Source organism: Lactuca serriola, chromosome 4 (assembly GCF_051521515.1).
Source record: "Lactuca serriola cultivar US96UC23 chromosome 4, Lser_US96UC23_V15, whole genome shotgun sequence".
Classification (NCBI taxonomy): domain Eukaryota; kingdom Viridiplantae; phylum Streptophyta; class Magnoliopsida; order Asterales; family Asteraceae; genus Lactuca; species Lactuca serriola.
In genome coordinates this window covers 44,196,662-44,208,627 of record NC_136411.1, presented here as the reverse complement: position 1 = coordinate 44,208,627, position 11,966 = coordinate 44,196,662, and the positions used below count along the sequence as shown (strand labels likewise).

The following is an 11,966-nucleotide window of genomic DNA, read 5'->3' as shown; positions in this document are numbered from 1 at the left end:
TAAGAACAAAGAGAGAATAATAATAATAATAATGCATGAAGAACATGGTGGGAGAGAAATTCTCCCTAGGTGGGAGAACCCACCACTTTTCTCTCTCTAGATTTCATTTTAGAAGAGTAAAAGTAATCACTAACTAAGAAAAAGTGAGCTAGCTAAAGTAAGAAATGACTAATTATCCCTTTATATAGGAAGGAGAGTATTTACATCATAAAATACAATAAAGGGAAAATACAACCTAACTATCACTCATTATTAGTAGAGCATTTCCATGCTCTAACAATGGTGTCCACGTAACAGGATATAGAGGAATCTATCGAGGGTGACGCCTCCTTATCGCGAGATAGATGTCCTAATGGAAATGATGTCTTGGTGAACTGATTTTGTTCTTTCCATTTTGGTATAGACTTGGAGATATTGCTAGGCCCTAAGTATAAAAATGGCAATGATTCACATCAGAATTATCCCTTAATGAAAGAAGGAATGGAATGTGAAAAGAAATGATTTTTGAATTATGTTATGACTAATGAAATGTTTTGATACGGAACGGAATGTGGAAATGCCTACTTGAAATGTGTTTTGCAAATATGAAATATTTTTGATGAAAATGTGATAAATGTTTTGGGTCACAAACTCACATAGCTTACGAGACATTATTGTCTTGCGTATCTCTTTTTAATGTCATGTATCACAGGTTGTACTTAAGGAGAAAAGATGATAGGCTGAAGTTAGAAGTTAAGAGATAGAGAATGAAGTGGAGCTTGTCAAGTTTCTTATTCATATTATTGATGTGATTTGTATTTGTTTGCTATAGTTGTATGATGCTTAATAGTAACACCTAAAGTTTTAATTGTAAATGGTTTTTGTGGGACCGGTTTTATTAAATGTGGGTTAATACCCGAATGTTTTTATAACCATAGTTTTTTTTAAGTGTGAAAAAGTTTGAGGTGTTACACTGCAAACTATATTCGTGACGATGATTCCGAAAGAGAAGTTCTTACTATTGTTTTCAAGGTATCAATGATAATTGGGTTCTTAATTCAGCTTGCACTTATCACATATGTTCACATGATTATTGGTATTTTTTAAGCAATTCACAATGCCGAGTCAGTCCATAGTTTTAATGGTTCCCGGTGCAAAATTGAAAGTGTAAGCATTATAGTTACAAGATGCTTTGTGGCATGATTCAAACTTTAACAACAATGGTTACAAAATTGGTCACAAAAGGTTCATGAGTTGTAATTAAAACTGGTTTGAGAAAGACTAATTGTCTTTACTATGTCTAAGGTACTACCATTAAAGGTTTTTCTAAACCTGTGTTTTATACGACTTCTCCCCTAATTCATCCTTGCAAACCCAAAAGGGTGGCATTCAACAACTCGGTTACAACAAAGCTCTAAAAAAGTCAACATGCATGGTTTTGTTCTTATATATAAGGCTGTTAGATAATTATATCTTTCTTCCTATTTATACACAATCATTTAGCCTTTGCAACTCTTAGGTATCAAGAGATTAATATAGTTTTCTTTAACAAGTAGTTTTTTTCCTTCAGATTTTTCAATTTAAATCCGGTAGTCATCAAAAGTATTATTTACGTTTTGTTTATAACAACTCTCAACAAGAATAATGAATGATTTAAACAAAGTATCTTTTTAATAGTCAGTCAACTTTTATTAAATCAAACTAGCATGAAAAAGAAATATATCAAATCAAGTTTGGATTGTTAATTCATTCCGACCTAGAAACATTGAATTTACTATATCTACTAGTCAACAAAGAAAATGCAATATCAACGATCGAGTCAAAGATAGAATCCTTCTTCATTTGGGTTTTAAAAATTGGGCAAAAATTCAATGCTCATATGATCCAAATTTACACACGTAGCCATCTATTCCATCTCAATTTGGCACCAAAAAATATTAAGTTTTATATGAACATAAGAACTCCACCTAGTTTCTCCATTTTTATTTTTTTAAAAAGAACGAATAAACTATTATTTTTTGTTAAACAATTCGGATATTAATAAGCTTTTATCATGTTTAATTTTTATTTTTGTCGATAAAATTTCATTAGTTATAGTCAAGATAACCTCGAGTAAAATTAAAATCATCTATATTGTGTTTACATATATAAATATAAAAATTCAGTTCAGTCCTACAAACATGATGATGAAATATAACGACTGATTCCATTCCATTCCATTCTATTCCCTTGTTTATTCCATTCCATTCCAATATCTATAATATATTCCATTCCCATGAAAATAGTTCCTAGGAAGAGCCATACAAGTCGCGTCCACAACGATGACATAATTCCGGAGCTTTTGGAGTAGTTTCCATCAGCTTCTCCTTCACCAGTTTCGGAAGATCACATTCCAATACATCATGAAACGCCTTAGCACCTTCCCGAATCTCATCCAAACTATTTAATTTTTTTTTTAAATTAAAAATTTGTAACAATGGAAAATACTAATTCTAATTCATGTATTATGTAATTGTACCTTATTGAAAGGGGAGGAGTTAAGCGGATAGTGGCATTATGAGTAGGTTTTGCAAGAATTCCTCTTTCCTTCAATTTAATACATAGATCGTATGCATTTGCAGGATATAAAGATTTGCTAATAAGCTCAACTGCATTGAATAAGCCTTTTCCACGAACTTCCATCACAACATCAGGAAATTGCTGCTGACTTTTTCTTAATAATCCTCTCAGTTCCTCTCCCATTTCAGCAGATCTATGATACCATTGTTTTTACTTTTTTTTAAACAAACAAAATATACTTTTTTTTTTTTAATCTTTTAATGATGTAAAGATGATGGTTGTTTTATTTATTTACCTTTGGGCAAGTTTTTCATCTTGTATCACCTGCAATGATGCAATGGCAACAGCACTGGCTAATGGGTTTCCTCCAAATGTGCTAATAAAAGATTATAAACATGTGAAAAGTGTTATCAAATTATACTCTATTATATAAGATGATGTCTGAATGATATAAGTAATAAGTGGATAATACTTAATACCTTCCATGTTCACCTGGTTGTATGCAAAGCATGACATCTTTGTCTGCAAGAACTGCACTAACTGGCATCACTCCACCACCTAATGCTTTCCCTAGTATCTGAAATATCATATTTTATAAACTTCTTTTTTTTTTTTTTTTTTAAAATGTATTCATCTTGGAGAATAAATATACAGAGAACTTACAACAACATCAGGCCTCACACCTTCCCAATCACATGCCAGCATTCTTCCAGATCTTGCTAACCCACTTTGTATCTCGTCTGCAATCATTAACACGTTGTGATTTGAACAAAGTTCTCTCACACTTTTAAGATAACCATCTGGAGGAATTATAACCTATAAAGACGCAAAGTTAGAAATTCAAAAACGTCAAAAAAAGCAACTACAATAGATAGAAAAGAAGAGGAAAAAATGAAGATTATATACCCCAGCCTCTCCTTGTATGGGCTCAAATAAAAAACCAGCTATATATTCTCCTTTTTCTGCGTATATTAAGTGGAAGAAATTGAACATAAGTATCTTGTTGACAAGGTATAAAAGCAAGGAATATTATTTGGAATTTCAAAAACCTTCAAAAAGTTTCTTAAGGGAAGCTTCATCTCCAAAGTCAACTTTAAGTTGACCAGGTAACAATGGCCAAAATCCACTAGTGGCATCATTATCACAACTCATAGAAATAGCAGCCATTGTACGACCATGGAAGCAGCCACAACATGAGACAATGATACCCTGCACAATGCACATCAAACAGAGAAATTGAGGGATTTTAGTGATTAAAGACTTGTTATTAAATTAGTACCTGGTCTTTGGGGATTCTTTTTTTCTCATAACCCCATTTTCTTGCAAGCTTTATAGCGGTTTCTACTCCTTCAGCACCAGTGTTCATTGGAAGAACCATGTCATATCCAAACATTTTGGTTAAATACTCTGCAAAGACTGGAAATTTGTCATTGTAGAAGGCTCTGGAACTGAGGGTTAGGTTTTGTGCCTGTTCCATTAATGCGTTCATGATCTTTGGATGACAATGTCCCTGTACCAAAAAACCAGTTATCCCCTTTGATCAACAAATTTTTTCAAACCTTGTGTGTATCTCACCTGATTAACTGCAGAGTAAGCTGCAAGAAAGTCGAGATATTTTTTGCCTTCTGGATCCCAAATAGCTGACCCTTTTCCATGAGAAAATACGACAGGGACAGGATGATAACTGAGAAACAACCATTCAAAAGGTCAAATCGTGGCTACGGTTGTAAGCATGTAGAACCGAATAACATGATGATGATGATGATGATGATGATGATGATGATGAGTTGTACATATGATGCAGTTCATCGACTATTTTCATTGTTCTTATAATATTGGAAATCCTTCATTCGGATATACATCACACAGGCAATCACATACACTAAAAACTATTCTCCTAGTGTTCCTAATTCGTATCTGCAGTTGAATGACATCAAAATTCTCTAGTTTTTGTGTCTTACTAAACTTAATTTCTGCAAATTTGGGGAAGATAAATCATAGTTATGGAATGAAGGGAGCATAATTCATATCAGTAAGAATGTAACACAGCAACATAGCAGAATCAAGAAACCCCACGAATCGATATTTAAAAAAACACACACACAATCGTAGCCCATGTGAGTGTGTGTGTGTGTGTGTGTCGAGAGAGAGAGAGAGGGTATACTTGTGTGCGCTGTAATCGTGTTCTAAATCGATAAGGTGGCGAGAAGAGGCGGCAGGAGAGGCGATGCCTTCGGTAGCAGTCCCAAAGCACCGAACGGTTCCCCTGCTCTTGATTCTGTTGAATACAAGCTGTAGCGATCTGGTGGTCGCCATATGCGACGATTTCTTGATATTACAGAACCAAGTAGTGATTTATCGTATTACTTGGATTAAACTTTACTTAGCACTCGAAACCGATGATAAATCTCACCCAAATACATCAATAGTTATCGGAATTGGATGATAAAACTCGCACCTCAGTTCATATCTGATCGTTGATGAAAATGATCACACTTTCCCAGATGATGATGATAGAGTGTCTGTATGAAACACTATCCGACCCCCGCAAGAAGTGCAAAAAATTGTAACAACTTTCTCGAGTAGTGATTTATCGTTTTTGTCCGCAAAGCATTTTAATTTTCATGTGATCAACCATTAAAATCGTGACCTTTAAACGTTCCTTGATATTTTTAATTTCGACAACCAACTACTCCAAATTTAAAAGGTCTAAATGGTTTTACTTTTACATCAGGGAAAATCACAAAAATGCAAGGTTGAAATCATTTAAAAACTGATCATTTTTTTTATATCTATTGTCAAATAAAGGCCAAGTTTGCAATAGACCTCGAATCCGACAATGTTTTTTATCGTCCCATCATAAAACAGATGTTACGAATTACACTAAAGACTGCAAAAATATATGATTTTTCTTACATCTCCTGATTTCTGTGGTCGAAAAACAATTTTGCAATTATAACGGGACATAATGCAAAATTTATGATAACTAACAAAAAGGTGATACCCCACTGTTTTGGTATTTTTGTGATTTGATTTTTCCTTATTTTTATTTTAAAAGTGAATCTACAATAGTCCCTAAATCGTTAAACTAACACATTTTTTTGTTAAAAATAAGTCTGGCTAGCTCGGGTTCAAAAATGGATATACGCTCCTATAAGATTTGAGTTGGTGTATCTGTGTCTTGTTACACTGATTTTTCTTTTAACGTTTCATCCAAATATAAACCATAATCCCAAATTTCAGATTAAATTAAAAGAATTTTATTCATAAGTGATTATGAATTGGTTTTCCTTCCATCATTTTAGTTCATCCAAAACAATTTCATCACATACAAGTAATATCTAGAGTGTTTCTCTAACAGCTCTAATGATGTGGTATGGTATTTGTAAGCTTGCCATGAATGAATAATTCTTTTTATTTATGTTATTTTATAAGGTTGTTAAGATGTACATCCTTTTCTTTTTGTAATATTTTTTTTGGGTAGTGCGATGACGACAGTAGTTAGGCAGTGGGATTGTTTGTTGGAATATCATGACGGCAATCAATTACTCTGAAAATGTAAAACGGATTTTATATGATGACACATAAAACATAAAAAACATAAAAAAAAAACATAAAAGAGTAAGCTGCAAATTCGGTCTATATAGTTTTCTGATTTTTTTTTTTTTGGTCCCTATATTTTTAAAATTGCAAATTTCCTTCTTTCCACCGTTGATCGCCAAGTTTGCAAACAAAGGTTTGTGGTGAGGACATGGTTACGCTCACTTGTAATTGTTTTTTAGTAATTTGAAAAAAGATATTAAATAGAGGTAAGTTAGTCATTTCAATTTGGGAGGGACCAAATTCATAACAAAACCTACTACCTATATGTAACCTTTAAGCGAATCCACCCTCAAAATTGATCACATACTGCATTAGAAAAATGTGTGACATGCATAATCATGTTTTTTATTTGTTTGATATTACTACTTCCAAAGCAAAGCAAAGCAATGAATGAAGACTTTCATTACATGAACTACAAAATGCTTAGTGACTATTTGCACTAGAAACATGAAGTACAGAAAGAAACACATAAAAAAGGAATGGTTTTCAGCTCAATAAAATGAAAATTGAATAAAACAGCAGCAACCAGGTCTATCTACTTACCAGTTACCAGGTCAGTCCCAAGGTGTTCCTGTGTTGATTGCTGAAGCTGATTCCACCACACTATTGGTTGTATTGTAGCACTTGAAACAGACTGACACTACTAAGTCCAAACCATAATAATATATACCCAAAACAGAAGAGTTTCCCAACCCCAATAAAAAACAGCAGAATTGAATGAATATTATTGCCTAAAAACTAGCAGCATCTTTGAAGGATTGTGAAATCTCCGAATATAAATAATGAGAACTACTGATCGTAAATTTGTTATCTCAGGGTTCCAGTTGGATTGAAGAAAAAGGCTGGGGGAAACTGACTGAGGTAGGATGCTGTATTTCAAAACTGAATCATCTTGCCCCAACCAAAACCATAATACAAAAAGAATACGAGATATCATTTTTGTGGGTTGACAAAGGCAAACAAGACCCAAGTTTTTCACACTGCAGTCAGTGTGCAGCAATTCATTATATATTTATTTATTATGTTCTCTCAAAGACACAAACATAATGCAGCACAAGAATACACATTAATCAATGTTATCACTAAATGAAAACAAGAGATTTAACTTTTACTGGTGAGAGTTTTATACGAAATTACCGGTAGCGGATGTACATATAATTACATAATTTCCCTTACCTTATTATATGCTCTAAATAAAATAACCCTCAACATCTTAAACATATATATACATACTTGTGTCATCATGACTCATGACTCCATATCTATAGTCTATACCGCTGTCTATATCCATCCTAAATTTACAGTCGTGTGTGTGTGTGTATGTATGTACAGACACAGTTGAGATCAAATGAGAACTTAAAAATACTAGGAACTTGAGAACTTTTTTTCTACACAATATTTTCAAAAGAAAAATACATCATTCCACTCCTATAGCTTCATAGCAAAAAAATCCACCACAACACTAACTTTTTTTTTTTGCATATATGTGAATATGCATATACACGTCTGCATATAAGATCATATGCACTAAAAAACCAACACCAAACATACATATAAGGCTGCATCTAAGAGATTCGTTTAAAAAAATCAAACTTTTTTTAAAATGCATATGCAAAAAAAAAAAAAAAGTTTTTTTACAAACTTTCTTCAGCAATTATCTTAATCATTGTTATAGGAATGGAATGATGTGTTTTTTTAAATGTCGTGTACAAAAAAAAGTTAGTCATTTTAAGTGGGGTCCCCAGTACTTTTAAGTTCTCATTTGATCTCAACTATATATATATATATATATATATATATATATATATATATATATATATATATATACACACACACACACACATGTGTGTGTGTGTATCATGATGACTCATGACTCCATATCTATTGGGCAGGCTATATCCATCCTAAATTTAGCAGAGTTGTGTGTGCTGTGTTTTTTATATACTGACAAGTGCAAAAGTGGAGAAGTAGGATCACAATGTGTAGTTAACATGGGGTGAGATTGAGACCAAACATTGGAGAACAGTGAAGCAGCATCTAATCTGCCAGTGCATAGTAAGGATTTTTACCAGCCAGACACTACAAAATTTCACCTCTTTAAAGTTTAAAGAGAGAGGCCTAAAGATTTAGATTGAAATCTTTTAATAAAAAAGTGAATCAGAATGGCAAGAACATGATTAGGAAGAGAATAAGTCATGAGCTAAGCTAAGCTAAGCAAGAACAAAAACGTTCAGGATTTATAACCATCACAGACAGACAGGGTGTAATTTCTTAAATAGAAGCACATGGATTAATTCAAGTTGGAAAAACAACATGAACAATATGTTGAAAGATTTGTGTTTCTAATTTTTTTTAAAAAAAAAAAAAAAAAAAAAAAAATTTGAGTTATAGAGGATGAACTTTCTAGGTAGATTAGAAACTACCAAAATATCTCCAGAGTTGGCTTTGTTTTTCTCCTGTTTTTACCACAGCTGCAGAAAACGACTTTCTATGAATCAAGAAGATCAAGCAAAGCAGATAACCATTTCAGAATGCATTATTTCAAGAAAGGATTACACCCAAGATTCAAAGAGCAAGAGGGATAAAAGATGAAATATTCAGAAAAATCAATTTATCACGATTAAAATTACAACCGCACGCACGATCATAAAGACAGAAAGTCAAAGAGTTATTAAAAAGAGTATGGAATGAGAGAAAGATCCTACTAAAGTCTTATGAAGACTTCCACTGGATAGAACACTACAGAAGAGCCTAAGATGAATCAATCTTAGCATGCATGCAGCCACTCCCAGATGATCTTTGGAAGAAAGTAAAGAGATCCAGCAGAAAGAACCGAATAGAAGGAGATACGTTTTCATGTCTATAAATAAAACTAAATGCGCACTAAGGAAAAGGTCCCATGAATTTAACCCAAATTCACCTTCATTGTCGGAAATCAGGTAGCCATTATGAAAGCCTGAATCATGTTTTCTGCTGAACGTTTTTGTTCAGGCGTTCCAGATATTATGGCAACACGATCACCTCGCGATGATTTGGAATCAGATATCTCTACAACAGCTCCAGATATCTGTCAAACAACAAAATCCCAAATCAAAAAACCAATCGTTGTTTTTTTTTTGGGACAAATAAATAAAAAAATAAATCACCTTTCGAATATTGTCTACATTGGCTCCACCTTTACCCATCACCTTACCCACCGCATGAGCAGGGATAAGCATCTCAGAACCATCAGGAGGAGGCAATCTGCTTCACATCACATACATATATCAAAATAACAGGGGCAAAAAGGTCAAAAGTACAAAAAATATTGTGAGAAAGAAAGAAAAGTACGCACCCTCCATAGAACTTTGATGGATATGAAGAGGATAAAGATCCATAGCCATTGTCACTCATCGGTAGTGAACCATATCCATAGCCTGAAGGAAGCATACCCATACCCATACCCATACTGCTCCCAGGTTCACCTCTATGACTATGTTCATAACCCAATGAAGGGGGGACACTTGGCAACACTGGAGGCACAGGAAGTCCACTGCCACCAGCATACATGGAATCATTCCCTGAAGATTGATTATGACCACCACTATCCCTGTCTTTCAGAACATCATCTCTAAGCCTAAGCACTATTTGAACAAGTGCATCTCTCACACTCCCAACTTCTCCAATCACCTACACGTTTCAAGTTTCAAAAAACACTTAGATTTTAATCTGAATAGAGTCATAGACAAGTGTTTAAAGATAGATAGAATCAAGAGTACCTCAACAAGTTCATCATTAGGATCTGCACATTTGGGTTTATCACCTTTTGATATACGAACATCTGCTCTTGTTCTCTTCCGAATTTCATTTATGATAGAACCACTTTTACCAATGATGCACCCAATGACTTTAGAAGGGACAAGGAGCCTAAAAGAAACGTTTTCTTCTTCTTCCTCGCTTATCTTTCCTTGAAGCAATAGAACTGCTTCAACAGCCATGGATTTTATATCATCCAATGACTGCACAAGTTCCGTTTAACAACTCAGAAAGAAAGAAAGAAAGAAAGAAAAATTGATGAATCTTTGAGAGTGTAAAGAACAATTACCTCTGTTGCTGCAACTGTAATAATGCATTCATCGCGTCTGGTATCATCAACATCAACACGAGCACCACTAGCTTCTCTGACACTTCTAATGGCAGCACCACCCCTTCCAATAACACGACCAATCTTGTTAAATGGGCACAGCACCCTTACGAGTAACTCCCCTGATGCAGATGCACCACCATACCCAGAAACCACAGGGAGGGCAGAAGAGTAAATTGGCCATGTGTTCCCTGAATCCGCATACCCTTGAAGTTCTGGTACATGTGAACCACCTAGAACAGATGGAAGAGGTCTGGAAGGCACATATGGATCTACACCTGGGTATAGACCAGAAGCAGGATAGATGGGTACATCAGAAGGTATTATGATGTTTGGAGGAGCTTCATGAACAGATGTGTCAAGAGGAATCTCTTCCTTTGGAGTAAACTTGTACATAATTGAGGAGACTGCAAACAGTGCTTTCTTCACTGCCTCTGGTTCACCAGTTATCTATATTCAAGTAAGTAATGAAAATAGAGTATCAGCAATGTGTGAAACTTCAGATGAAGAGAGAATTTCAGAGAATAAAGGCTAACCACAACAAAGTTGTCAAAGTCCATGGCACACGAATGATTAGGATCACTAATATCTTTTGGAGTAACTTTAATGTTTGCCCTTGTCCTGCTTCTTAATTTCTTTATAGTTGCCCCAGCCTTTCCAATAATATTTGCAGACTGGCTAGCTGGAACTAGAAGTTGGCATTCTTCCTTATCTTTCCATTTTTTATCAGAATCACCAGCTGTTTCTGCTACATTTGCAATTGCATTATGCACCTTAATAAGTGCATCCTGGGCAGGGCATAAAGGGTCACGATCACCAAGTTCTTCATCAGGCTCGATTTCCTCTTTCTCCTTAATATAACAATATATTGTTATGACTCTGTTTTTGGTGCCAGGAAATGGATCTACTACCTTAACCTTTGCTCTTGTATCTTGTCTTATTGAATTTATGACCTTCCCACTCTTTCCAATCACACTGCCAATGAATCTGCCTGGACATAGTATTCTGTAAGCAACCAATTCATCATTACCCCTGTTGTTGTTATTACTTCTATCATCTCTTTCGTTTCCTCTTCTTCTCTGGTTCTTATGATCGCCATTGCCACCGTCTTTCTCCCTCCCCCTATCCCTGTCCCTTTCTCTCTCCCTCTTGTTGCGCTGCCGCTTTCCACTTTCACCCATACTTCACAATACGACTCCTCCTGCACGCATCAACGAACGCCAATAAATAAAGAATTAAGCAATAGAAACTTTAATTGTCCGTATTTAGTGGAGATCATTCAATCAATTAAATTGGAACTGCCGATAAGTTGTAGCAACTCAAAATCACAGGGGAATTAAGAGATTGTGGTAAATACAATCAATCAAAATTATAAATACGAAGTTCAAATTTTCCCAAAAAAGAACTATTTAGGGGCGATGAATAGAAGAGATTGAATGAAACATGACAAAAATATCAAAAAACCATAATAGCAACGAATTAATAGCATGAGAACCAAAACTACTGTATGGATGCATTAATTACATAATAGGTAAGAACAAAAACGAAGGGAATCGGACCTGATTGAGATGAACGGCAAGAAGGACCCCAAAAAAAACCCTAGAGTACGTTACGAAGATGTGCGTATCGAAGCTAATAAAGATGAGCCTTTATAAAACACATCCCACATACTACAAATATTTCCCCATGGACTTTTTATACT

At 34.5% G+C, this 11,966-nt stretch overlaps 2 protein-coding genes across 2 annotated transcripts; both read right to left on the bottom strand.

Moving 5' to 3' along the window:
- Positions 1-2,092: 2,092 nt before the first annotated feature.
- Positions 2,093-5,164, bottom strand: DELTA-OAT (ornithine-delta-aminotransferase). The gene is made up of 10 exons (XM_079038648.1): positions 4,703-5,164; positions 4,114-4,222; positions 3,818-4,048; positions 3,588-3,747; positions 3,445-3,500; positions 3,202-3,354; positions 3,018-3,115; positions 2,834-2,914; positions 2,498-2,731; positions 2,093-2,418 (listed from the first exon to the last, which is right to left on the bottom strand). Exons 1-10 carry the CDS (start codon positions 4,852-4,854, stop codon positions 2,268-2,270), a joined length of 1,425 nt encoding a protein of 474 aa, XP_078894774.1. The 5' UTR covers positions 4,855-5,164; the 3' UTR covers positions 2,093-2,267.
- Positions 5,165-8,509: 3,345 nt separating this feature from the next.
- On the bottom strand, positions 8,510-11,966 carry LOC145101442 (RNA-binding KH domain-containing protein). Its single transcript, XM_079038646.1, has 7 exons — positions 11,824-11,966; positions 10,801-11,465; positions 10,226-10,714; positions 9,900-10,139; positions 9,476-9,810; positions 9,288-9,384; positions 8,510-9,208 (listed from the first exon to the last, which is right to left on the bottom strand). The coding sequence occupies exons 2-7, from the start codon at positions 11,443-11,445 to the stop codon at positions 9,077-9,079; spliced, it is 1,938 nt and encodes a 645-aa protein (XP_078894772.1). The 5' UTR covers positions 11,446-11,465; positions 11,824-11,966; the 3' UTR covers positions 8,510-9,076.

Excerpts from the sequence above, each read along its gene's own strand:
- DELTA-OAT (XM_079038648.1), bottom strand. The coding sequence starts at position 4,854 with ATGGCGACCACCAGATCGCTACAGCTTGTATTCAACAGAATCAAGAGC. Across the intron at positions 4,049-4,113 it reads CTTACTCTGCAGTTAATCAG|GGACATTGTCATCCAAAGAT; the intron begins GTGAGATACACA and ends TTTTTGGTACAG. Across the intron at positions 2,732-2,833 it reads GATGAAAAACTTGCCCAAAG|ATCTGCTGAAATGGGAGAGG; the intron begins GTAAATAAATAA and ends ATGGTATCATAG.
- LOC145101442 (XM_079038646.1), bottom strand. The coding sequence starts at position 11,445 with ATGGGTGAAAGTGGAAAGCGGCAGCGCAACAAGAGGGAGAGAGAAAGG. Across the intron at positions 9,811-9,899 it reads CTAATGATGAACTTGTTGAG|GTGATTGGAGAAGTTGGGAG; the intron begins GTACTCTTGATT and ends TGAAACGTGTAG. Across the intron at positions 9,385-9,475 it reads CCATCAAAGTTCTATGGAGG|ATTGCCTCCTCCTGATGGTT; the intron begins GTGCGTACTTTT and ends GATGTGAAGCAG.